At 38.3% G+C, this 27,868-nt stretch overlaps 1 protein-coding gene across 2 annotated transcripts in view; it reads right to left on the reverse strand.

Moving 5' to 3' along the window:
* Nucleotides 1-27,868, reverse strand: part of LTK (leukocyte receptor tyrosine kinase) — a 92,981-nt gene that overhangs the window by 54,153 nt on the left and 10,960 nt on the right. For both annotated transcript variants that reach the window (XM_038137450.1, XM_038137449.1), the window contains exon 2: nucleotides 86-199. In XM_038137450.1, the coding sequence (XP_037993378.1) occupies nucleotides 86-199 (114 nt within the window). The remainder of the gene's footprint in view (nucleotides 1-85; nucleotides 200-27,868) is intronic.

Raw genomic sequence — 27,868 nt, forward strand, 5'->3', positions numbered from 1 at the left:
AGGTGCTTGTAACTGCCAGCACCTATCTTTCACCTAGATTCTGAAGGAGAAATAAGGAGGATGTAAGGAAGAGGACTTGTGGTACCTGGTGTAGAAGGCTGATGCAATGAAACCATCCTATTTTTTATCAGGGAGAACTTCCGAGTTGGATTTGGTGAAGAAGAATTTTCTTCATGTGATCCAGAGCAGAAGACAGCAGCTGTAACAAAATAAAACAAGGAAGGGATGTGTTTGATTGCTTTACAAAACTCTGCTCCCATACTATAAAGCCTGAGCACATATATAACAAAGCCCTGCTACATCACTCTCACCTTCGTTGCAGGGTATTGATGCAGTACCATCCTGATGTCTCCAGAACAATTCATACCAACAACAGCTCTTTTATTTATATAACCTGTGCATGTGAAAATACACAACTCCTAAGTTAAGCATGCTGTAGTTTATATCTAAAATTATCCCTGGTCTTTTCTAGAAGTCATAAACAAGTTGGCAAAAACAAACATATTTGCTGCCAAAAGGTGTTCACAGGCAGCAAGATACAAAATGAATTGCTTTCAAACCTTGACCATTTGGGTTATGAGTTCAGCAATATAAAAATGTCAAATCATGTCAGAGGGGACAGGAATCTTATTCACATGAATTGCAGTTGAGACAAGGATGTACAGATATGTCATTTATAATATTTAAGATATTTTCAGCAGAGATAATTTGAACAGTAATACTATGAAAATTTGCATCAGTATCTATAAAAAGAAAAACCCCTCAAACTTGAACATATGTTTGTACATTTCACTCACTATTGCATATAAGTTTTCAGCAATATCTGCTCTGATTTTGAATTGCTGTAACAATTTTAAATTTAGTATATATGACAATGCATCACACAGTGAGTAAAATGTTGTGAAATGTTTCATAGGATGAAAATGCTGCATCCTTCCATTTTTTACTATGTTACTAAAGACAGTAATTCAAGGAGTTCCAAGGAAGAGCAATTTTAGAACAGAACAGCATTATGCTGCAGCAGACACATGCTATACTGATGACATTTGGGGTCTCCATGCATACTGATGAGATTTGGGGTCTCCACAGATCAATTGTCAAGCACTATATTTTTTTTCCTGTTTCCAAATATTTAGGGACATTAAAATAGGAAAAGCTGATTTTGCACTGCATATAAGACACAGGCACTGCCCTGATAAGCAAAGTATCTTCATTAACAGGATGAAATCTTCAAAAAGAATGGAAATTATGTGGCCAAAGTTTAGCCAGCCTTATGAAAAATCCATGCTAATAAACAATCACATATTGCAAACAAACCTATTTCGTTATAGCAAAAGAAATTCTGCTATGTAAAGTGCTTTTGACAACTGAAGTCTGCTCCTCCCAACTTATGTTCTGTGTCTTTTGAGATATTGCTCAAGTTTCTATCTCCCAATCTTCACTCAGCACTGCTATAGCTTCAGTATTTACTTCCCTCCGGGCTTTCTGTAAAGTCTGTTCCACCCACTCATCTCCTCACACACTCCAAGCTGCTTGTATACTTTGGAAATAGCCTGAGTATCATGGGACCCACAAACATAGTTCAGTCATAGCAGAAGTTCTGCTAGAGACATTTTTCCTGATACAACTAAAACTTAAACAAAATATTTGGTGCAGTCACACCCCACCCCCTGCCCCTAGAAACACCTTTGGGATGCTCCTCTTGCTTTTCATTAACAAGCACAAGATCCAGTGGCATATTACCAGCAACGGAGCCCTAAGCTACTTGAAACATGAATTTACTCCCTTAGTGTGGGAAATACATCCATTGCCATTGGTGATGGCTGAGACAAATAAGATACAAAACAATGGTAACACCTTACTCAATTTGGCAAAAAACTGCATGAGTTCATTCTAATGTGTGTAAAAACTATATTCACCCATCCTGGGAAGATGCCACTTACCTAACCAGACACCTGAGAGGAAGAAAGGGCAGTCATTACAGCCAAGTTCACTGATAAAGTATACTTGGACAGAAGACCCTAGACTCAGTGATGGACCAGGAGTTCATTGCTATGTACCCAAAGACATAGATCCCCATTCATCCATTTCATCACACCAAAGAACTTCTGGCTATGGCTGATCAGAAGAAGACTCACAATAGCAACTTAGCAGCCTCTAGTCCAGCTTATGCTCTCAATTTATCTCCCAATTATTTTTTTCTCATTTTTTAACTTCTTCAATTGAATTGAAAATCTAGTGCACATAGTCACTAAGATGCTTCTGATAATCCACAGATGGTTCTGATAATCCCACATAGTGTCCTTTCATGCATATTTGCATGTAATTTTTGCATGACATAAATTTCAGCATGAAAAAAAATAATAATCACTATTATATTACTTTTCACCTCCATGATTTCTCTATCTTGATCAGCAAAAGTCAATTGTTTAAGTGAAAAGAAATATAAGATGGAGAGGAAGGAGATTCATTATTTTAAGATAAGTCTATAATTAAGGAACACAAAGTGATCAGGAAGAAACAGTGTAACATATTCAACTATCACAGGAAAAAGATGGGATCTTTTCAGAGCACAGCACAAATCCATCTCTTTTTCAGTAAAATAAGAAACCTCCAGCACTGAGAAGGTAATTCCATTTCTTTCACTGTCTTACGGGAAAAAAAAGCAGTAAGATACCTGCAGGGGGTGATTTTTCTCCTGCATCCTGCTGTTACCTTGCAGAAGAGAAGAAAATTACAGAAAATACTTATAGAACTCCTGATGGGAAATCAATTCCAGATCAGCCAAGGCATCTTTCTGACAAAACAGGAATTTCCTTTAGAGCACTTTCTAGTATTATTCTCCATCTAACATCAAAATAGCAACTCTATATTTCTCACTGTTTCTCCGAGAAGATAAACTAATGTACAGACTAATAGCTCTGCCAAGAAGTCACAATAAGCCTGAAGAAGACTCTTTTTTTGCTACCTATTCAAGTATTTTTCAATGATCCTAAAACTTCTACTTTCAGCTCAATAAATAGTCTTTCTCGTTCATGAGCATTTACAGCCTTAAGTTATTAACCTTGCTCTTTGAAAATATCACTGAGATCTCCTACTGCTTGCTATTAAACTCTCTTATTCTTTGCTCAATAGTTGGCTCAACCCCAAGTCCCTTGCTTACTTCATCACTCTTGTTGTACTCTGTTTGGACAGATTGCAGGTAATGGTCAAAAGGGAGCAACACAACAAAATACAGTTTTCCCAAGGCTTACGAGTTGCTACTTCAGGATCTTCTAGAGCCCTCTCCAGTTTTTCAGGGAAAAAGGCAGAAAGGCAGACATCAGTGCACACTAATGTCATGCTATGCAGAATGGCCATTCTCTCTCTCCTGAGATCTCCCTGTTAATCCATGCACCAATCCATGCACCATGCACAATCAGATATTTTGGCCAAAAAAAAAATTATTTTAGTCAATTGTCTACCATTGAACTTTGCCTGTTTTTTCCTTCCTTGATCTGCAAGTTATCAGCAGATCATCAGTACAGTTTTAATGTTGTCTTCTGACTTATTCCTAAACTCCTAAATAGAACATAATCCAGAACTTACATTTACAGGAAACTTATAGATAGAGTTAATTGACAATAATTTGGTTTATACTTGTGTTTTAAACCAAACATGACACAGCAATTTGTACCAGGCACTCACTTAAGTACACGTGTGCAGTTCTCAATTTAAGAATGTGACTGAAGGTAGAATGTCCTACAGGACTTTTGTCACACTGGTAAACACATTTGAGAAACTGATGCTGCAACAAGATGTCTTTTGGAATAAACTCTTTAAATTGACAAGTAATTATCAGCTCTTTGCTCTTACACCTCTTTAATCTTATACATAATATTCTGGTATTTTTACTCAGACTGATGTTAAGGCAGCAATCTTCATATTACCAAGCAGCCCTACTTTGCAGGAGTAAAGCAGATGTAATTAAGTATTGTCATCCAGTTTATTCCATTTATCCTTTAAAAATACTATTGCAGCGTTAACTTTCTTCCAGTTCTGTAGAATTTCCTCAGTATCCTGACACACTTAATGAAAATATCAGCACGTGGATGTGTTTCAAAGTTCCTTAACTAGTTCTTTCAAAATTCTTGAGCACAAGCTGTCTCAACCAGTTGTTTTACAAAGAAGGCATTTTAATAACAGGGTTTTTTCACAATATTTTTTGGTTGTTCAGAAAGCCATTGCATAATTTCTATGTGACAGTGAAAAATCAATTGTTTTGTTTTTTCCTAGAATACTAATATTTACTGAATAATTTTTCTTTTTTATCTCTCTTATTGACAAACCTACCACACACATTTATGACAGATTCATATAATTGCTAAAATATTTTTGCTACTAACGTTCTTGGAAAATTTCCTTAGACTTCCTGCTGATTTGTTCTTAATTTCTTTTGCTTTTTTCCTCTATAGTTAAACTTTCAACTTTTCAACTTCCTTTTAGTGCAAGCAATGTAGTATTTTCCTTATTTTTTATAACAGCATCACCTCCCCTGTCAGCTATGGGCTTGTAGCTTTCTAGCTGTTTTATCAAGCAACTCAATTATTATCTGAATCTTTCTGTCCACAAACTTTCATTCAACTGAGGTCCTTTAGAACTGTTTTAAATTCTGAGAGATTTACCTCTTCTGGAATTTTCAAGATATACCACTTTCAGATGTTATTTAGGCACAGAAGTCCCTTTATTTGAATATCTCAGCTGAAGTACATATCAGACCACTTAAGATTTTTTATTCTATTTCCAAGAAAGGTGTACTCAAGCCACAACCACTTCCACTTGTTGAAGATCTGACTTTGGTTCTGAACTCAATTCTTGTCTCAATTCTTCATCTGCTGAGAATGGATGCAAGATATTATCCTAACAAGTGACAGGGGAATTTTCATTCTGATATTGTCATTTATTCAATGTCTGCAAATCTGCTCCCATGCTGGCAGAATGAAACCACCAGTAAGCCACTTTTGTTGACAGCTTCACACACACACACACACACACACAAGGGAAAAAAAGACTTTTTTCCCTCCCCTTACACAAAACAGGCTAGTCATTATCTCATCCAGATCTTTAGTTGGGTTTGACAGTGTATAGCAATTATCAGCAATTCCATTGATGATTATTTTAGACATTAATTGACTTTCAAGATCATTTTGTTCAATGGCTGGGGAAAGAGGTAGTGTCATTTTAGCCATACAACACTGTTCCAAACTTACTTCTGTCCTTTGCATTACAGGAATTCTTCCTCCTAGTCTGAGAAATTTTATCAGTTTATCATAACTGTAGGTTTAGAAGTTACTAATTGCATTTCACTGATACTTGCTTACTAGCTAGCCTCATCACGTTGGTCACAGGCAGTTGGAGAACTCCTCTTTTAGTCCTTTGGGGCCTTGTTTAATTTTATTCTCAATACCTTACCTCTCTGATAAGCAAGTGTTTTTATTTCTTGCTTTTCTATGATTTCCCTTGGCTGCTAATTTAACACCATGTGAAAAAGTCTGTCCTAACAAGTCTGGAAGTTTGCTTCCTCTCCAGTGACATGGAGGCCAGTCAAATAGCACAGTCTCTTCTCATTGGAGAATATAGATGTGCATTTCATTGACCCAAGTCTTATTCAACTTATCTGACTAGAAGAATACTTAAAGACCTTTATTTGTTTGGTCTGCTTTTAACTTTCTTCCTGCTTTTTAAGCAGAACGTGAATGGTATCTAAGAACATACATTGTCCATCCTTCTTTGGCACCATTACAACATTTTTAAAAGGTAATTATATTCTGCAAAACTAAACCCAGTCACTTATAGACTATACTTGGTAGCTGTCTTGGTAGATATTTTCTTCAGAGAACTTTCTCAGATGTTGCAATCCCAAGAGACAGAACGCCACTTCCTTGCCCACTGGCTGACTGCTGCCTAGAATCTTCCTTGAGGGGTGATAAGTGGATCAATCCAAAGGGATTTTCACAACCAGTAAGTCCCTAAAATAATTTACACTTGGATTGCTAAAGATCATCTGCAGTTTCCATGACACACTGAATGACAAGACATTTATGGTTGTATGAAATTCCTACAGTCCCCTCTCCTGCTGCTCACAGCAAGCTTCTTCCTGGCTGCCCCTAGATACACAAAATGCTGCTTTGTCTCACATTTCCTCACTTTCTTTATTCGGTCACTCAGTGGCCAGTTCCTGCCCTGGATAGTGGTGTTTCCTGAGTCATTTTGTGCAACCACTCTTTATTCTCCCCAGCTCTTTGTAGAGTGCATCCTCATGCATCCTTCATGCATCAAATACTTGTTTCTAACAAAATCACTGCATCTCCCTTCAAAAGCAAAGACTTGTGAAGCTCTGGCACTAAGCACAATACATTGCAGGTTTCCACCCCTGTGCTACAGCTACTAGACAGAACTCACTCAGAAAAAGTTTTGCCCATGCCATCTGTATTTTTCTCACAAACCTCACCTATTGAATAGGATGCAAGGTGAAATTCCTGGGTCCTCCTCTTAATACTTCCCTAACTTGGCATATTGCCTTTGAATAGCAATTTGCTAATTATGATTTCTTATTCAGTTTTCACTGTATATCTACACCTCCTGAAATAGATCTAAATTACTATTTTAATTACTATTGAAAAATAGGATGCCAAAACCATTTCTTGAAATCCAAAAATATGGCATCTACTTCATCCTGCTGGTTGTGTGTTGTACACATGCACATACTTATGTGTGCACATATTGCCACATTAACTTGGAAAGATTTCTCTTTTTATAGCTAAGCTGTTCAATACTCATATGTCTATTTTTATAATACTAACTGTTCATTACTCATTACCACTACAGGTAATGAGGGCTGGGTTTTGCACTGTATCTCACCTCTTTTTAGGCTGCCCACAGTCAGTCATGTGCTGCACAACAGCACAAAGGCTTTCCAAGGATGTTTGAGATGTAGTATTTGAAGAACACCATTCTGCTCCACTTATTTTGTCTCCTCTGTTCAGGCTGGGGTGAGTGCTCGAAGAGGCACCTACTGCCCTCCTGCTACCTGTGTACAGCCTTGATCCTGACAGCTATCACAGGTTGTATCAAAGTCAGTTCTGAAAAAGAGGGATTTGTCCATATGACCTACAGCTTCACTGTCAATCAACTTCTGTTCTTCTTGGTAGGATTCCATTACCATGACTACAGACTTGTATCTGAAAGTTAGAGATTGCTGGGATGACATTATGTAAAAGGCACACCTGTGCCAGAAACAGCAGAATTCCATATCCTGAATTCTTAATCTGGTACTTTTTCCTCCCTTTCTCCTCCACTCACATTAATGGGGGAAAAAATTAATTTAAGAGATGCATAGCTGTGCTTTCCCTGCAAGGAATATGGATCTTCTTGGGTTCTTGAAAACTGACCAAACCGGAAGTGGGAAAAAGAAGAAAAGTAAAAAGAAAAAAATCAAAAGTGCTAAATGAACAAAAAAAGAGTTAAATTCTTTGATTTTTCAAGAACTTTTCTTTTCAAACATCACAATACTGTTTCATTTTTCTGCTATAAAAATAGTATCCATTCTTAAGGACAATTTTCTTTTCTCATTGGTTAAATGTTTTAGATTAACTTTCAATATTTTCAGTCTATTTTCACATCAGGCCACACTGGCTGTTGACAAAATCAGAAGGACAGCAAGATGGGGAGAGAGGAGGGACTCATGCCTTTCAATCTGGCTTTGTCATTTGAGAAAAGAGAAAAGAAATTGCACCCTAAGACACCTGTTTTACAGCAAAATTGCCAAAGACCCATCTTCCCAGAGGGAATGCAACTTAGATGACTGACTTACATTAGATGTATTACTCTGAAATGAATAAAATGTAGAGGAATGTGTCCAATTCTTAATGAAGCATTTCAAGCAGCTGCTAAGAACCAAGAATAAATGATTGAAATACGTTTTACCTTCCAAGGGAACAGTACTTCTAAACTGATGTGCTCTTGCACATAAATGTAGAGGAAGAAATATAACTGGTTTATTCCTTTAGAACAGCACTTGTAGGGTTTCTCAGTTGCAGCTTCAAATGTATGAACTCACACATGCAGGGGTGACAGGCATAGTCACAAGGGAAGGTGAAGATATGAAGCCTGTGGATGCAGAGACAAAAGCAGAAGGGATAGGATCCCTCAAAAGGTTACCTGAAGCCTCACTCTCTGCTGATGACAGTAAAGTGCTGAGTGACCATTTTCTCATGGTATGTTTTTGTACGGAAATGCCAGTTACATTACTTAATAGCAAATACTACTATCTTCCAAATAATCAAGTGGAAAATATTACATCATTTTGTTAAGGTTGAAGCATGTCATCTTCACTCTGTAATTTGCTCTGAGTTTAGAGTTAACATTAATAAAGTAAAATGATATAATATCTAGGTTAAGAAAAATAATGTTCTCAAAACAGACTGCCATACTGAATGACTACTTTTGATAAAGTCAATGCATCAATTTGGAACAATTTGTTTTGTGAAAAATGTTAAGATTATGAGTCTTCGTCATCATTAGAATGAAAAAATATTTCTAAAATCAGTTTCCCGTGAAAGAGAATATCTAGTTTTTAACAACCTCATATGCTAAGATGCAAAAAAAGAATTTCTGCAAGTTGCCCAGAGCAACCAGCAAAAATAGGTGAGAAAGAAATGAGATACCTAATTGCTAGAGATCTGTCCTTCAGGAGATGCTCAGCTTTCAGCTTCAGGATGCCTCTGCACTTTGTATGAGTGTGAGTGCAGGAGCTCTGTCTCCCCACCCTTCAACTTCCATGTAACAGCACTGCAACATTTCACAGAAAAAGAGGAATTGTGTGCCAGCAAGAAAGTGAAAGAAATATGATTTTCAGATCCAGGCCTTAATTAAATTATTACAATGAATATGAAATTGATCCTGCAGAATTAAGTTTAGTAAAAATAAAATTATTTTCAATTACTTGATTTCACACAACGTAATTGGAGAGGACAAAAATGACTTTAATCTGTCCTTGAGCTCCATTGATCTTCGAGGTTTCTTAATGTCCCTTTCCATCCTTGTTTTACCAGTAAGAACCTTAGGAATGCTTGAAATGCATGCACTGCTTTAAGAATCCCTCAGGGGCTGCTTTGCTCACAGAGGCTATCCAAGCACAAAGGTACATTTCCTGCACTTCTTTTTCCTTGATCTACTTTTGACACAAGGATGACTGTCAACAGCTCTTCATCATCTAGGGATTCCCTTTTGAGTACTTAACCCTTGCACAGCAGTGCAGGACAGCTACAAGGATGCCCATATATCATTAAAAGAAGGGGTTTTTTTGGCACATTCCTTTGTCTGGTAACTCTTCCCAGACAGGAACAGAGGCTCTCAAGGTAAAGCATTGTTGAGCAGACACTACTCAAGAGAAGGGTCCCATCCTGCTATTAATGCTCTGAGCCTCTGTGTGCAATAATACAGATGATGGGATTAAGCTCTTGGGGAAGGTGTTTTTAGCAAAACAAAGGAAAAGGGTGAAGCAAAGACTTGGTTGCTGTTGTCTTATCAGCTCTCCTGGTTCACTTGGACAAGGAAGAACTAGAGCAGCCAACATTAATTTCCTTCTCCAGACCTTTTTGTCAATAAAACCTACAAGCTTTTCTCCAACATTCAACTCCTGATGAATCTGTTTGGAGATTACAGAAGGATCAGAAACTGATTTTATATAACAGATAAATCCATCCATTTTGTATCAGAAACAACGCCATCTCCTAGTTTCATTAAAACTTAATAAAATCCTCTCACTGCTAAAGAGCAGAAACAAAGAGGGAAGAAGAAGAAAGAGTTATACCACCCCTATAGAAAGGCTCTGACCAATTCAGACTTACAAAAGAAAGGAGAATGCAGTTGTTACTGCCTATACTTCATGTCTTTACCCCTGAAGAAAAATTAACTGGGAGGCAGTTAAAATATTAACATGCTGGGAAACCAGAGCAGCAAGACTTCACTAAGAAAGTCACTCAGTTCCCCACTTACCAGAAATGAATATCAGAATTCTCAAGACACAGTCAATAGCAAAATTTAAAGGGTAGCAACTGTACAATTCAGATTAAAAACGGGTGTCCAGAATTTTTAAGAGATTGTTTCACCAAAAAAAGACAAAATAAACTCAAGGACAACCAGATTTCTTTTTCTTGTAGCACCTAGAATGCTAAATACATTGTGATACTTGGTGATCCAGACTGTCAATCAGTAGCTGCCAACAAAAACACTTGTCAGGCCCAGAAATAACCCCCAGCTGAGCTGGAAGGGGTCAGGGGACAAGAAACTGTGTGAAACCAAAGTCCAAATAAGTGATTGGTGCAAATGGAGAATGAGGCAGATTCTCACACTGCTCTGCCAGGTCACTTTCCTGTATTCTACAAAGTACTGGTTTGTTATGAGTGAGAAGTTTTATTTGCATCATTTGAAAATAAAGAAAAATAGCAATAGTCAGTAGGATTAGTTGTTAGTCATCTCTTTCATCTAAAAGCTTGCTACCTAGCACCAGGATAAAAATTGGTCTTTCATCAGCTCTTTCCTGAAATTTCTCCTTTAACTCAGCTAGATTCATTGGCAAGCTTCCTACTCTTTCCCCCAACAGCATCAACTAGAGTTTGGACAAAATACCTGACTTCAAAATATTTCATCAAGGTACAGCTGCAAGGTTAACCTTTTTTGTCAATCAGGAGAAGCATACCAGAAAGGTAACACATCCTAGACAAAAAACAAAGAATATAGGGCATTAAAGTTCAGGGGAAGAAGATGATGTGGGTAACAAGAAACGTGTTATCCAAACACATGTGTTTCTATAACCAGGAGAGGAATGTGAAAAGCAACCAGTGTTACTGTTTTATTTATTTTTTCCCTCTTTCTTATTTGGTCACCCTCATGTGAAAATCACTCTGGGCTCTGTGACTTCAAAGGATAACATCTTGTACACAAGGAAAGATACCTTCACCATTTGACATGTAATTTAATATTATGATAATGTTTTCTTTTTATGAAAGAGCAGAGATTGTTTATTTGGAAGTTGGCTGCTGGCCACCTCTTTTTAGGCTATATGAGACTGTGGTTTCTTAGAGCTGTATGAAACATCTGTTATGAAATTCAGGACAGGAAGAGAAACCCTTAAGACCTGAAGAACTGGGTCCCATTCTCAGCTCTTCCATGGTTTATTGACATTCTAGGCATAGGCACAAGCTCTGATCAATAATACATTCCACAGAGGTAACACAGACAATAAGAATCCGGCTCTATCTAATGTAGAGGAAGCCAAATTCCCAGCTCACACCTCACATTCTCAGATAAGTAACAATGAAGAAATAGCACTGCAAATAAAGTTGCAGGGAAAGAAGAATAAACCCATATGAGAAAAGAGGTATACACAACTGAATTGCATTGAAATATTAAAAAAATTTGTTTATAATTTGGTTTGGGGGGAGTTGGGTTTTTTGTTTTGTTTTGGTTTGGTTTTTTGGGGGGGGGGTTTTGTTTGTTTTTGTGGGTTGTTTTGTTGTTGTGGTGGTGTTTGTTTGGGGTTGTTTTGTTTTGATTTTAACAACCTGGAGCAATGAGCCTCAGGTAATGTCCATTGTTTTAAGAATACAGCACTGGAGTCCCAAGGTGAATAGTCTCCAGCTGTCACAATCTGTGCCATCCTGTTTTGCCAAGCAGAAGATATGATACCTGCTGGAAATTACAGAACATACCAGGAGTGTTAGTGGCAAAGTGTACTTAATAAAATTGACTGCTGTATGGTGGCAAAACTGCGTTCTCATTCACAAACAGGCACTCATAAGGTTCTCATTTTCAGGCAGCCAAAGGCTGTAGCTGCTAGACCTGGGGAACCACATAAAGGAGTACAAGACCTCTGCCTTTTTAGAAGAGCAGCATCTGCTTTTTGCCATACTGACTTCCTCAGAATTATTTGTCTCAGAAACCCCACCCACCACTCTTTTTTAAACCCACCGATGGGGGAAAAATACACCACACTGTAATTATGGTGGGCTTCCACAGAAGAAGGCAGTATCTGAGTATGTATTGTGACTTGCAGCTCACACATCTCCCTGCCTTCACCTAGAGGCATCACTGAGCACACCTGTAAATACGCCTATGTGTGGGTCTGCACTACTACTGACTGAGATCCTATCACTTTTGCTTTTTACAAAACAGAAAATAATGAAAACGTGTAGTTAGGCAGAGGCTAATTTTATTCATGTGATCAATTTTCCCTAACCTGTCTTGATGGTTTTGCATTCAACACATAAACCAAGACTGAATAAAGGTTCTGCTGCCCATGATGCTTCTGCCATTCCCTGTAATATGGCTTTTTGACCCTGGCAAGGAAAGAGGCAGATCAGTGAACATCCAATTGAACTTGCGGCTCATAGGATGGGGATCAGCAAAAAAAGCTCATATTTTTCATTGTATTATGTCATTAGCAGAGACATTCATGGAAAATATTGCTATTGGTATTAAATCCTAAGCCCACTCTTTTTTAAAAAATCAGTCTAATAACTGAGTTACAAAGGAACAAAGAAGGATGACCCTTATTTCTTTATTATCTTAAAAACCAGGGCAGCAGGCGTGCTGCACAGTAAGTACTTAGTTTCCTTCCTGGTAGAACTGGTATATAGAACAATTTGCTTGAGAAGTTTTAAACCAGCATTTTAGAAATTAAGAAAAGAAATCTCCTTTCAGCATATTCCATTAAACAGGAAGAATCTTAGCTTGTGGGATACTCTTACTTAAGTTGCCCAAAATTGTTTTCAGATGTCTAGAAAAATCAAGCTAGTGAAAAGAACTCATACTATTACAATTACTTTTTCTTACTCCCACAATCAGAGCATGTCCTGTTACCTAATTTGACATTGCTGCAATACTACAGCAGTCTTTGTAGCACAATTCAAATCACTATTTAATGAAGAAACTATCTTTTTCAGATGGAATACTGCAATTGGCACATGAAAATGAAATCAGATTTAATTTTTGGCTCTGACACTTCATCTGGGTCAGAAAACCCATCAGGCAGCTCTGCTCCATTGCCTCAGATTTGAGTTTAGCATCTCAGCCAGCTCTTGCCCCCTTTTTTTTTTTTTTTTTTTCATTTCCAGCACTCCTGGCATAGGCTGAATGTTTTGTGGTCCTTTCTCATCTAAATTCTCATGACAGGGCTGCCTGGATCTGTGGCATTTTGTACTCAGTAACCCCAGAGACTCAGTGAGTCCTGTAGTCCTCTGGTTTTTTTGCAGCGGGCTTGGCTGCTCAAGTAAATCTGTTGTCAGTAAGTCACACACTTGAGGACTCCTTGCCTTGGCAGGCCAGAGCACCATTACATAAGTCCATGTAGTCTGGCATGAGCACCAAACCAGACAGAGCCATGAAGAAATCAGGCTGTAAGGTTGCTTCAGCATTAGTGACACAGCAACACTCTGCAATGTTCTGCATATTTCCAAGCAATATACAGTCAAGGTGCCCTCCTAGACATAGAACATATTCCCACTTCCTGCAGAGCCAGCCGTCATCTGTAGGAGCCTTTCACCTCTCCACTGAAATCCAGTCTCAATTCCCACCCACGGATGACATTTTTGTAGCTTTCTCTCTCTGTTCTGGCTCCTTTGCATACTGCATTCACTCACAACCATCTCAGGATTAATTGACTTTCTCTGAAGAAGCCTGTTAAATACAAAAGCTTTTGACCTCCAACCAGGTCTCCAAATAAGTGAATTTGATGATTCATTTTGAGCATCATTATGATATTTCAGTGGAACTAAATGCTGGGATTTTAGATGCTATTTTCTTTAGCTAATTATATTTCTGCTAACTCAGTTCACAGTACAGTAAGGATAGGAGTTTATGCATATGAACTGATGCATTTAAGAGATTTACTAAAATGAGTGACTGACAGTTTGTGGATAATTACCCGCTATTAGTTAATTTCAGATTTTTTAATGAGCAAACTGCAACTTACAAGGTATTACTTCCCTGCTGCTTGAAATATTGTGCAATATGTGGGAACAAAGAATTTAATTTAAAGAGAGCCATATCTTTCAAACACCAGAACTAAATTACATTTTTTCCCTGAAGGCTTCTGGGTTTTAAAGAACAAATAATACACAAAACATAGATCTATGCACTCTGCAGAGAATTTCTCTCTAAAAATTAGTAAGGAAATATTAAGAACAAACTAAGATATTACTAGACCAAAACTAGTTTAAATTTTCTAAATTAAAATCTAACTATAGCCAGGTCACAAAGAATATGGATCAATAAATCTAATAGGTTAATGGTGGTGTCTCAGATAATCAAATTCTGAAATCACCGAATGAATGCATCAGCTAATCAAATCAAATCAGAAAGTTAACACACACACAATTGCTTTTCATCAATCCTCCACCAGGAGATTGAAAGCGATGGCTGTTTTCCTTTGATCTGAAGCTGCACCTTGGTTCTGTTCTAGCACAGTGGTCATTGTGCAGCTGCTGTGGAACACAACATCCCAGGATGAATTTAAACTGTTAAACAAGTTTTAAGAGAGAGCAGCAAGCTTCTTTCTTGTATCACGTTGTTGTTACACAGACTCTTACTCCCCTGGTCTTACTTCTGATGTTGTATATGAAACCCTGAACATTTAACAGAAGTCATTATTGAAACAGGCCATTAGCTCACAGTACTAGCTCTGAATCACAATTCTTCACCTCCTCATGCGTTTCCAAAAGTCCTACCCAGTTCTCATTTACATGCAGGGAACTATTAACAGCATTGTTTCCCCCCACTTCAACCATCCTGACACTCCACATATTTCTGTAGGGTAATGAACAAGGAAGTTTCTATCCTTCAAGGTTAAAGAAAGGGAGAATGAGACTTAAGTTTGGAGGGTTTTTCTTTGCCATCTTGAAAGCTTTGATGCAGATGACTGCAGTTACTGGTACCAAACAGTACAGAAGCTTGTGATGAAAAAAAAATAGAAATAAAATGGGATTTCTTTTCTATAGACAGAGAAGTGTCCAAATCACCTGGTCTGTCTAGAGGCCCCCTGTACATCTACTGGGCAGAGAACTGTCCCTCTAGAAGCAGTTCACTGTATGTCTGCCAGCTGTGGGTTAGTGACAGAATTTAATCTTCTCTGGACAGGCTAGGTGGTATGAGTCTCAGCGTTTCAGGACTGAAATGTTTCACTGATATAGCCAAGGACAAGTGTCTTAACCTCCCAGCCAACAAAAGTGAACTGGAAATATTTTTCTGCTGATACAAGTGGTCAATCATGACAAAGAGCCCTCTGCCTAATAAGCATAATTTTTCACTGAAGAATAAAAATAAATACAAATTATCAATACTGGGATGGAATTCCACCTGCTAAGGGATTTAGGAACCTTATTATATCAAATCCAGGGACAGCTAAGTGACTTCTGCATCCTAGAAATAGCTGGTGTGATCTAATTCTCTTGTAAGATGCCTGCTTTTGGCTACATTAGCCGGAGTTTTAAAACACATCTAAAACAAACAAACCCATGTACCTTGGCACTTGCCTGTCAAAGCTTGGCCTGTCTCTCCACAGAGAACCCCAATGACATTGTCAAAAGAGCCCATAGTGCCATGAATGTGACAAAAGCATTATTCAGCTAGGATGAACAGAAAACAATATCAAGGATGCTACTTTTCTACTTTCTTTGGAGTAACAGTTGGAGAGTACAGACAGCATGAACTTGATTTAAAAGGATCCCAGAATGTTCATAGCTACAACTCACAGCTGAACCATTGCTTTCTATTCCTTACTCAAATTCATACAGCCTACTAGCAGCTCTGAAAATAAACAAAACAACCTTCCCAAAATCTCATATGGATGCCTCTTAACCACCACCCTATCACTGCAGCTGAGAAAATGAGGAAAGTAGAGAAAGCCTCATCTGAATTAAGAGAGAATAAATTTTGCTCTCAACTTGTTCACTATGTCATTTAATAACAGTAAAATAAAGTTTGTCCAGATGCATTTGGATAGGAATTATTCCAACTCAGTTGCAAATAAACTGGAGTAACAGCTAATAAAAAGAAACCTTTCCTGTTTCTTTCGAGTAGACTAACACCAGCCATGGATTAACACTGCTAGGAATTTAATGTAGCTTCCTGAATTGGCTACATATCTCTCAACCTTGATATTTACTTGTAACATCAACAGAACTGACACTGATGAAATTTAGAAGTTTCTGTCTTTTTCTCAGTAGTAAGTTGTATGCTGAAGCTAAGATATGAAGTCTCTGATTGCATGCTATATTATGTTTTCATATAATCATTTGTATACTGTTATTAAATATTCAGCAACTTTATACTGTTATACACAGTACATTTTGATGCTTGGAAGTATGGCTAATTGCATAAAATACTCTCTTAAATGTATGTATTAGATCATTTGGTTTTCTTAAGGCTGCCATTTTCTCCAGAAATGGGTACTGCTGGAAATGCACTTCTTTCCAAGTCTTCTATTTAAACCTGTTCCCATCATTCAGAAACAGATTAATCTTGGGAGGGAGAGGCAGGCCCAAGGGTTGAGAAGGACAGGATGAGGCACTCCTCATTACATGATGCTCCTGGAACTGGACATCAGCCTAATCAAACCCAAATTTTAAATTCATGTTAATCCTTCCATTATGTAATAGTTTGTCTCTTTTCAAGTATGCTTTTAAGACAGTCTGTGATCTCTATTCCCAACAAGTACTTTTGAACATTATGTTTGTTTCCTGAAACATAGATGCTGTTACAGTATCTGTAACATCAGCTTTGAGTATTCAGTGATTTTTACCCGTAAACAAACACATATCCCTTAGTCTCTAAAGTTTTCTTTCCTCAGTCTGGTCACAATTCTCTTTTGCTGTCCTCAATGTTAATGAATGTATCCTCATAAAGCCAGCAGTTAATACTCCATGTTCCACTCAATGCTTTTCATTCATTCCAAATTACCCCAATTCCACAGGTTTTGTGAAAAATAATTAAAATCCCTGCTTAATTTATTCTTTCATCAGGCTCATTAAAGGCCTGTTGTACTACCAGAACCTTTTTTTAAATATAATTTTGATTATGTTAACCTAAAAAAATGCTTAGATGTTAACATGTTCTGTATTGTTGTCTTTTCCATTTCAAGTTTTACTGCTGATTCACCTGCTTCCATTAAACTGTGTAATTTTTTGCAATATTTCTGCCACAAAGTATAGCAGATGCTGTCTAACCATTCCTGGTCACTTTCAAGATTTTTAGCGGCATGTTGCAGCACAGAATTCAACATTCATCCTCTCCCCATCATTCTTCCCAGTCAAAAATCAACATTCATTTCTGTGTTGCACAGTTTGGAGTTATCAGACACCGGGTGTTTCATGCACCTTAGTGACTGACACAACTCCACTATCTGTGTGATCACATATACAACAGCTGTAAGTGCTATCTGACAAATCTACTGACATTTTTTCTATTCCCTTTTCTTTGCTGATGCATGCGCAAAACTTCCTTGACTGATTTTAAGAAGTCATGGTCAATGCTTTTATTCTCATATGACAGTGATATATATCAGATAACCACAAGGATATAGATGAACAATAAAATAACCACAGTACAGAAATAAAAGAAGTGAATACATGTTCTCTAATTCAAAGGAGAAAGAGAATCTGAGGTCATTCAACAAGGTTAGAAGTATCAAATTATTAACAGATATCCAGTGAACCAGCAACTGGTGTATCTGTCTCTGTAATTAGCTCCTGAGTACACATCTTTCCAGAACCCTTGAGATATAAGGGAAGCTGCTGAGAGATTATAAACCTGCATAGGAAGGAAAGGTTATATTAGAGAAGAGATGAATCAGTGACACGCTATGTAACATCACTGGTGCCTCAGATCTGGGAGACTTGAATGCACTTGGCTTAGTATTAGGCAGCACAGAGCACAAGAGGAAGTAAAGACATGAATATTTACTACACAGAAATCATAAAATTCTCAATAATCATGCTGAAAAGGCAATTGTTCTATTAACAGAAGATTCTGTATAAAACGGGATAAAAACCCACAGCACCTAAATGCCATATGAGAATGTAAGAGTGCTACTTCCTCAGGCTTAAACAGCTTAGAAATCCAGAGCTTGAACTCAAAACTTCTTAACAAACTGGCTGGTTGTTCTTCTGCCATAACATTCATTTTAGAAAGTCTCAAAATGCTGCAAGCATCTCAGTATGCAAAGAAAGGGAATATTTGATTGACATTTAAAAAAAGGTAAAAGGGGAGCCAAATTATATGCCAGATCCTGATCACAATCTTGAATTAAATAATCAGAATATTGTATTATGTTTGACTAATTAACAAGAGAAATACAGATAAAACCACAATGTTTCATGGAATAAAAATTTGGTTTCAACCCATGTTAATTTTGGAGACCACAATGGTGTTGTCCACATGAACGTTTCCTACAGATCCTAGGCCTTTTGTGGTCTTCCCATCCCCTAAATTCGCAAAAAAACCACCAATTTAAAACCACACCTGCAGTAGGTGATTTTAGGGACATTCTCCACCAGCTTTCCAAAATATGGCAAAGAAATTACTTCTGAGATCTTTTGGGCTAAACCTACGTGAAAACACACTATTGATTACTTTGGGATTTTTCTTTTTAATGGCATTTATTAGTTCACTTGTTGGTATTGAATTCTTTATGATCCACTCCCTGGTACAGATATTAAAGAACATGTTAGGTCTCCAAGGAATAGACCAGGAAGTGTTAAGGTAGCAAGCTCCTGCCTTTCGCAATGATATTGAGAAGCTTTTCATGTAATAGAAACAAATAATAAACTGGTATCCTTTCATAGGGACCTTCCAGCTCACCAGAAACCCTGTTCATGGACAGTAGGTTTCAGAAGCATACAGACTTTGCATTTCCTGTTTCCTATTTTATAAGAGAATTCTTTGTCATCATATCAAAAACTATTTGATCTGACCACTAACATTTATGTACTCTTGTTTACACTCTGTGCCAGACACAGGTTACTAATAGGTGTGCAATGGATTCTAATACCATTGTATTAGAAATGGTATTGTATGGGAAATGCTGCTCATATAACCTTACAAACAACTAATTTCCTACTGGTACCCAATATATTTTTCCCAGTAACTTGCTTTGTCCTACTTTTCCCTTATAACACAAGTATTTCAACTTTCAGCTTAACTTTCCAGTTAACATATCTGATTTATTCAGCTGTATAAGAGTTTGTGGTTTTCCTTCATCAGAAAGCACTGTATTTCTCAAATTATATTTTTATATGAGACTATGAATACAGAATTTTTTTGCTAAACTTCATCTAGCAGTATGCCTACCACCAGTACCCTGGCAGCAACTATGTGGAGCAGCACGGAAGATTCCATCCTCTATAATTTCTCTGCAATACCGCCAGGAAAATAAGGAAGCATTGCCACAAGCCTCCTCTCAGTATCTGCCAAATTCTTTTCCAGAAGGAGAGGTTCCAATTGCTCCACGCCAAAACTTAGTTTTCATAGGCATAAGTTGTTAAAATGTAGGATGCACAAGAATATTGGTAAGAGATCAAACTATGTTTTACCATAAATTGTCCAGCAAATATATGAGAGTGGGATTTATAACTTCAGGCACCTAGTACTTGGGTGTTAACTCTAAGCTAATTCACAGAGAAGACTGACTTAAACTACTGACTTCTGAATGGCTCAAGCTGGCCCAAAGGACCCCTATTGTCAGTGCCATGCAGTGAATGGATTTGTCACGCATTCACTGCGTGCCTCTTAACACATGTTAAGAACCTCTGACATGACACTAAAAGTCTGATGCCTGAAACAGCCCCTCAGTGTCTGATCTAGGTTGCAGGAAAGACTAAAAACTGAATCTTCTGTCAATATCCCTTGCATTCTTCATGATCAAGACCCCAGATTAAATTCCCCAACACTTGTTGTTACCTCGGTTTTTTTCTGTTAATGCCCAGACTACTGTAAGAAGAGGGCAGAAGAACTTTTAATCCTGCTCATCCTTTGATGTCTCCTGTAAGTTCTTCAGGGTCACATCCTATTCTTTCACTCCTTGCATTCCCCTCCCCCACAAAAAGAGTCAGGACGTTGAAAAGGGAGAGGATGTTTATATTATACTGTGAAGAACTTTGGCATCAACTAGTAACTTTGAAGAATAATCCTGAAGATAAAAGATATAGATGAAGGACCAGACCCTGTCCAGCAGTCACATGGCATGAAAAGAATGGTTTACAAAGAAATGGATCTCTAGGGAGTAATTTGAAGTTAAAAAAAGATTTCTACACGCAGCCCAGGGAAATGCAAAATTTTATCAGCGCTGGCACAGTCCCCAGCAAAAGGAATTAACAAATGTGGAAGAAAAAGAGCTCTCATAATGTCCACTCAACTGTGACTAGGCTAACTGCAGAGAAAAGTGTTTCCACTTAATCTGCACTGACCCCTAACCACCTAATGCCGACGACATTCCGGCTTATTGAACGGAGATAAGTGAAGAGAAATCATGTCAAAGAGGAGACAAACCTGTATCATGAGACTCAGTCACAAACAGTCTTAAAAAAGAGACATAAAAAAGCAATTATTAAGCACATGTGCATAAGCTGAAAATCAGAATGGAGTCAGAATAAAGACTACATGCATCAGACTTCTATTGATTTCTGAAGGAACACTGCAAGGTAGGCTATGACTAAACCAAAATGTGTCAATTGAGAAGAAGGGTGTAGAGATATGATGAAAGAAGAGTGAGAGGAGCTGTTTGAGGTTCAACAGGAATTACTAATTTTCCAGTTTGATTTGTACATAAAAGCATGTATTTAATTAGAGGTGCAAATGGAACAATGCAAGACATGCAAATAATATACCTGTCAAACAAGAGGACAGAGCACAATTTTTTAAATCTCAACCCAATGCTTAGCAAACTAAGAATGGAGATTTTTTATTTTTAATGTCAGAAATTATCTTAGCAGCATGGCCTGCTACTTCAGCCATTCTCCAGAGGTGGACATGTTTACATTAATTATAATTAAGAAATTGGAGAAATATTTTGCACAGTCTAACACAACTAATGAAAAAAGCACCATGGATAAATTACAGATCATAACACAATAGTCTTAGTGCCACAGATTTAACTGCAAGGGAGAGCTAGAAAAAGATACTTGAAAGGCAACAAATAACTCAAAACACCACAAAGCAATGACCATAGGGAAAAATCCTCTCAAATGAGGATGAGGATGAACTAGTAGTTGGCAGTTTTGTATCATCACAATATATGCTTTCAGAAGTAGAGAGCAGAAATCAGTGCACCCAAAGTATTTAGACAGCTCCACACGGTTATGTTGTGCCTCAGCCCAGAGGGGGAAAAGATGAGCTGAGCAGCGTGTAACAAAGGGAAGTGCCAGGGTACACAAGCTGCCCGAGGCCATGCTGCTGTGGCCTTGGACACAAGTGCACTGAATGCAGAGTAACAGGCCCGTGCACAGCTACAGAAATCAGTGGCAAAAGGCAGCAACAACAGGAAAACCAAGTTACAGGTAACCTCAAACTCAGCAGTGCAGGCGCAGCTGAGGACAAGGACATGCTGGGGCAGGCAGACACCAGTTCCAGTCCAAGGAGGTCAAAAAATTAAGAAGGTAAAGGAAAGGAAGGATGAATATGTCAGGGAAGGACATCAGAGACCAAGAAGGCCCTCCTCAACAGCAACAGGACAAGTAGTATGGAAATGGGTTAGATGGCCTTTGTCAATGGCTGGCCACAGTGGCATGGCTAGAAAGCCATTTTTTAGGGTGTAGTATATATGAGGTTGGTGAAACCTCTGTTGGCAAGAAAAACTGTGAACTAGCAGGGACCTAGAGAAAAAAAGATAAGGCTTGGAGTAGTCATCAGGAAATCAATCTGTGCAGACAGGGCTGGGATGTTAACTTGAGTCTCAGCACCAACATAAACAGTCTTTTTAATAGTGAGACAGTTTAATAAGCATGGAGTCCTGATGGTATGCAGAACATTAAAAAGAGTGATGGTTTCATTGTCCACTGCTTCAGAGTAGCATGAGAGCCAAGCCTGAGGAAGGTGAGTTTGGGCAGTCTCCTAAGATCTTCACAGTTCTCTTATGGAAAATGTTAGGACTAAGCTCATTCACACAATTCAAAGCATTTACCATCTGAAAGACGACTCTCCAGGATGAATATCTTCACTCACAGCCAGTACAATGAAAGAGGTGCAGAATCTTTTTCCAAACTGCAGTTGGAATTACTGCTGTGAGCAATGAACTTTCTGTAACAGAATTCAAGTGGGTGGGGCAGCCCTGGAATTCGGAACTTCCTGAAAGGACTAAAAGTCAGGGATGACTTAGACTACCTTATTGTTTTTTGGCAAACTGTTTCCTTATTTTTAAAGATACTTCTGTAATTTGTGGCAAGACCCAAACTTTATTTTTTGATCCAAAAAAATCACCCTTGTGTTAAAAAAATAAGAGCTTTTGCTCATGGCCTAAAACAAAATAACCAAGATGCATGGATTGCACCACTCTGTTTTTGGTAGGAAACTGACTTTGCAAACAGAAAAGCAATCACCTGTATTTCAGTTTTATCATTTGTATTCCCCTAGTAAAGAAATATAGAAGGCAGTGGGGATGATAAGTCAGATGTTTCCACTGCTCTCAGAATGTATAAAACAGAAGGCAGACAGTTGTGTTGTAAAAAATGACTAGGACTGAAAGGATCCTTATGTTCACATTTAATTTTGTTTTATTTTTGGCTTCCAAGAGAGTAAGGTGTGGTTTACAGAGTGAAGTGTGGTTTAGAGATGAAATCTTAGGGCTACAATATCACACTTATGACTGGAATGCAGCTAAGCAGGGATGTTTCCTATAAAGGCTTTTATTTTGCTTCTGACACAAAGTCCTTGAATATAATGAGCTCCACCTTTCCTTTAAAGGACCCCTTCAGAATCAGTCCCAAAACAGAAACAATGACGTTGGGAATGTCTATCCTGCCAACAAAGATGACCTCAGATTTCTGTCTCTCATTACTGCAAGGGTGAGTTTATGGATTTGACAACTTTTTTAATTACTCAAGAGGGTGGTACTGCCAACAATATTGTGGCTATTCCGATACTTTTAACACCCATGAACTGCTTTGAAAATATCCTCCATTTCTTACATTCAGATGGTTTCATGGAAGGGAATGAGTAGTAGAAAATCCGAATGGCTGATAGGTCACAGATCACACCTGCACTGATCTGATCCCTTTTAAGGTAAGGGGTCTCTGTCCTTCATTTCTTTCAAAGATGTTTCAGTTTATCTCAAGCTTCATGATGGAGATGAGAATGTCACAAAACCCCACCACCTCAGTGAGAAATCAGTAAACAAAGATTCTTGGAAAAATTTCTGACTTCCTTTCAGACCATGGGTAATTTGATTAAACACTAATGAAAAAGGTAGTGCCTGAAAGAAAATTATTTGGGACAGTCCTGAGTTATTTAATTTACAGGCAGTAAGGAAACATAATTGGATGCATTTCTGGATATATCTAGAAAGTGCTTATTTGCATGAGAAACAAGCACATAAAACCCACTAGATACAAACAGAACACATAAAGATCGAATTCTCTGGATATCTCATATCAAGATCTTAGGTTTGTGCAGGAGAAAACAAAATTGTATTCTATTAGAGTGAATCCATGAAGCACTGTGGCTGCTGGAGGCCAGACCTCTTTCACTAGCACTTACCTTGTGATGTACTAAGTTCTTTTGGAATCACGAGAAGAGCACTCGGTCTCTGGAGGTGATAGGAGAGGAAATAGTAGGAGATCACAGGGTCCTTTCAGCTTTAGTCAGGCTTTTATTAGAGAATTATGAAGGATATTACATATTCCAGTAGAGTGTCCCTAAAGATCAATGTCTGACTACTGCTGGCCTGGGACTACAGTTTCTTCACTGGCAAAGGGTCAGTCCAGACCTGTCCACACAAGGCAGAAAATGAGGTTTCTATTCTTCAGTCCTCAAATGAACAACATAAGAACTGCAGACAGCCTTTGTTCTTTGCTCCCAGGACACCAGCCAGACCAACGAGGAAAACAAACAACATGAGATCAAGAGTTTGTGCAGTTTTCTTCTCTGTTCATCCTCATTAAAAGCCTGAATCACAAGTACTAAAGCTAATCTGCCCCCAATGCAGTATATCAACATGGAGTCCTTAATAAAAGATTTATGTCCTTTACTCACAGCAACATGTAGTTTACAACAGTTAACACAGACATTACATGAAAGGCTCTTTAATTCCACGCAATTCCTACATTTCCAGTGCACATTCTTCTGATATCCAGAAAGGCACTACCAGACCAAGGATGGGTTTCTTGACTTATGCCCACCAAATGCAGCACACCTTTCAGTTTCTGTGCATTTAGACCATGCATAGACTACTCATCCAGCATATAATTTTACCTTTTCAGTTCTAAACAGCCTGAAATTGTAGCTGTAATTGGCAGACTATCATCCATAGGAAAAGACCAAATATATATTTGAATAGTACTGTTTTTTTTCTGTGTGTGTTTGTCAAGTGTTCTCATTGCCCACTTGGTAATTTACTAGATATCATCCCAAGAGAGCAGAGAGTGTTCAACAGAACTTCTTCCAGATCACACATTTCAAAACATCCTTTCTGTACCAGCTTCTCCTGAAAAAGCCTCAACATCTCTAGGTCAGGAAGTTGCAAATGACACTGTAAATACCAGAAGGGTCCCAAGAATTTCCAGGAATCCCTGTTGCCACAATAGCCAGCTACCTGGTATTGCAATAAAAGCTACTGCTTATTTGCAAGCAGAGTACAAACCTTGTCGTAATACGACACGAAAAGACGACACGGACACTGCTATTCTCCAGGTGAACAAAAAGAGGGACTTTTATTTTCTGACTCCAACATTTATAGTTTTCCAAAAGTGACAGTGGATTGGAGGGTGACAGTGCCACCTCTCCAATGACACTGGACAGACTAAGAGTCCATCAATTCTCTCCTCCTCCATGAAAGAATGCAAAACATAGGTTGTTTACAGAACTGTGTGTGAGAAAGTTCGTTATAAGAATGCAAACATTAGAAGGCTTAGCAAAGTCTTAGAAAATCAGGGTGACACAAACCTCACTTTATTTACAGTAATGAGAAGGTGTGACAGAGCACAACATATGCACTCTAAGGGACCTGCACAATCAAGAGTAAATAGTATATTCTTTCTGAAGCACATGTTGAAGCCTCTCACTATAAGAAAGACTTTGAGGTACTGAAGCATGTCCAGAGAAGGGCAATGGAACTGGTGAAGGCTCTGAAGCAAGTCTTAAAAGGAGAGGCTGAGGGAGCTGGGGTTTTAGCCTGGAGGAGGCTGAGGGGAGACCTTATCTCTGTCTACAACTACCTGAAAAGAGATTCTAGTCAGGTGAGGATTGGCCTCTTCTGACAGATAACAAGTGGCAGGACAAGAAAAAATGTCCTCAAGTTGTGCCAGGGGAAGTTTAGACCAGACATTAGGAAAAGTGCTGTTTAAAGAATCAGAGCTAAATCTTTTGGCAAAAGCAAGTTTTCATATGAATTTGTAACTTTTAACAGAGTTCAGTGGCAAGTTTCACTCTATTACTTACCAAATGAATGAAACAAAAAAAGGAAAATCAAATCAAAGGATATAAACACGAAAGATAAGGGTGCAGAAGAGTTTAGTAGCACTTAATCATTAACTGATTTAACAATTAGTGAGTAATCAATTCAATAGGGTTTACAATAATTGTAACAGTGACTTAATTATAGATTTACATTAACAACATTCATACATCATCAAGGCACACACATGAACACAGGCAAAGAAATGTATACATCTATGTCTACATGTGTTCCTCCACAAAGGAAGTAATTCCATCTCATGTTGGGAAAAACTGCCACATATCCTGCAATAGTGTCATAACCACATCTGAAAAATCCAAGCTAGAATCTCTTACTGTATCCTCCTATATCTCAATATTTTTGGATGCGTGGGTAGAAGTAATTTTTGTTGGGACACTGAATAGCTACTTCACTGTCTTCTACACTAAGAGCCTTTTCAGAGAAGACTAGCTTTTGAAGTTACTCTCAGGGATGATGGGAAGCCAGCTCCATTCCCAGGGTACTACAAGGGCAGGCCTCATTGGTACAACCTTGTGAAGGAGCAGGCTGCAGCATGCAGGGCACAGGGAGGCCTGCACGTGGCTTTGAAAGCAGTCATGGACACTGCTGTATCTGCACATCAACATGCTGAGGGCACACAATGCAGTGCCCAGGCTTGTGCATCTGAAGAGAGTGCAGTTACTGCACCGGTGAAGGTGGACAAACACCTGCCTCTCCTGTTATCTCTAGAGCCTTGCAGCTCTAGAGTCAAACACCTTTAAGACATTTCCCTCACAGCCTCAGCTAGAAATTGTTGCCAGCTTCCAAGGTAGGGACCACAGCTTTGCCAGCAAGTACTCCAGCAGTGTGCGGAGTCTGCCAGTGCCAGCTGAGACTCCCAAATGTGCTTCCTAACACCTGAGCCTCTCAATGCCAGCTGGATTCCAGAAGAGGAAAGCAGTCAAACAAACACTCAGAGAAGGCTAAGAAGGTGGAATGTAAAACTGACAACAAGTTTAAGCAGTGTATTAAACAGTTTGTCAGCCAAGATTTCAAATGCCTTCCCTGCATCATGGCATCTTCTGCTCCTGTAAGTAACTCCTGGCTCCAAAGCACACATAGCCAGAGTAATGTGTGCTTTATTTTTTGCATACACTTATTCCTTCCACTTTGTGCATTGGGGAATCTGGGCTTTTAAAGTAAAAGCATAGACCCATGAGCTGATTGTTTTGCTTTTTTTTAAAGCTCATGCCAGGTGCAAGTAAGAAAAGGAGATGAATAAGCTGTGTACTTCTTACAAGACCTAAAGATGCCAGGGCATCCTTCACTGAGCTCAGCATGCCAGGTACTGCTATCCACTATGTGTAAGAGTTACCAAGACACATGCAAAAGAGCAAGACAGGCAGCAGGGATAATAAAGTGCAGGGAATTGGGAATGGCTTTGCACAGCACACAGAATAGCCAGAAAGGTTCCAAAACCCATAAAACTGAATTTGACTTTGGAAAACTGATAACAGAACACAGCTCTGTCAAAATAATAAGGCAGAGTGAGAAGGAGAACTGGTTAATGTATTTTAGTAGCATTCACAAAATTTCCTTCAAATAGGACAAGAATTTGGTTGCACCTAGAAAACAAACACCAGCAATTACAGGCATCTCCTCTCTTCTCTTTCTTTGTGAGATGAAACTATACTCTGAAAATTGACTCAGTGTCACAAATGATGGAGCTGGCATGAAGAATTTCAACCAGGTCACCAGGGAAAAAAGAGGGCATTTTACATCTATGCATCAGTGCTGTGCCTTCTCAGGAGCAGATAAAGATACTTCATGGAAGAATAATACCAATGTACACCTTTAAGAAAAATATTTTTGTCCCTTTACCAATGGAAAAGCCAACGCTGTTAGAAAATTTATCGGTAGCCCATCATTCAATGTGAAAGAGTAATTTTTTTTCAAAGTAAATTTCAACTGAAATGGAGTTATAGATTCTCCTTAATTATATTTTACTATTAAAAGGAAAAAAATATTTCTAACTCTGTGTACTGGATCTAATTGAAGGAACTAAAACACATACTGCTTTTTATCTCACCACATCTGAATAAGAGAGATAAAACAGGTAAATTAGGACAAGGATTACAGCACCAAGGCTCAGGAATCTTTCTGAAATAATAGGGGAAACTTACGGCTGAA

The sequence above is a fragment of the Motacilla alba genome, chromosome 5, assembly GCF_015832195.1.
Source record: "Motacilla alba alba isolate MOTALB_02 chromosome 5, Motacilla_alba_V1.0_pri, whole genome shotgun sequence".
Classification (NCBI taxonomy): domain Eukaryota; kingdom Metazoa; phylum Chordata; class Aves; order Passeriformes; family Motacillidae; genus Motacilla; species Motacilla alba.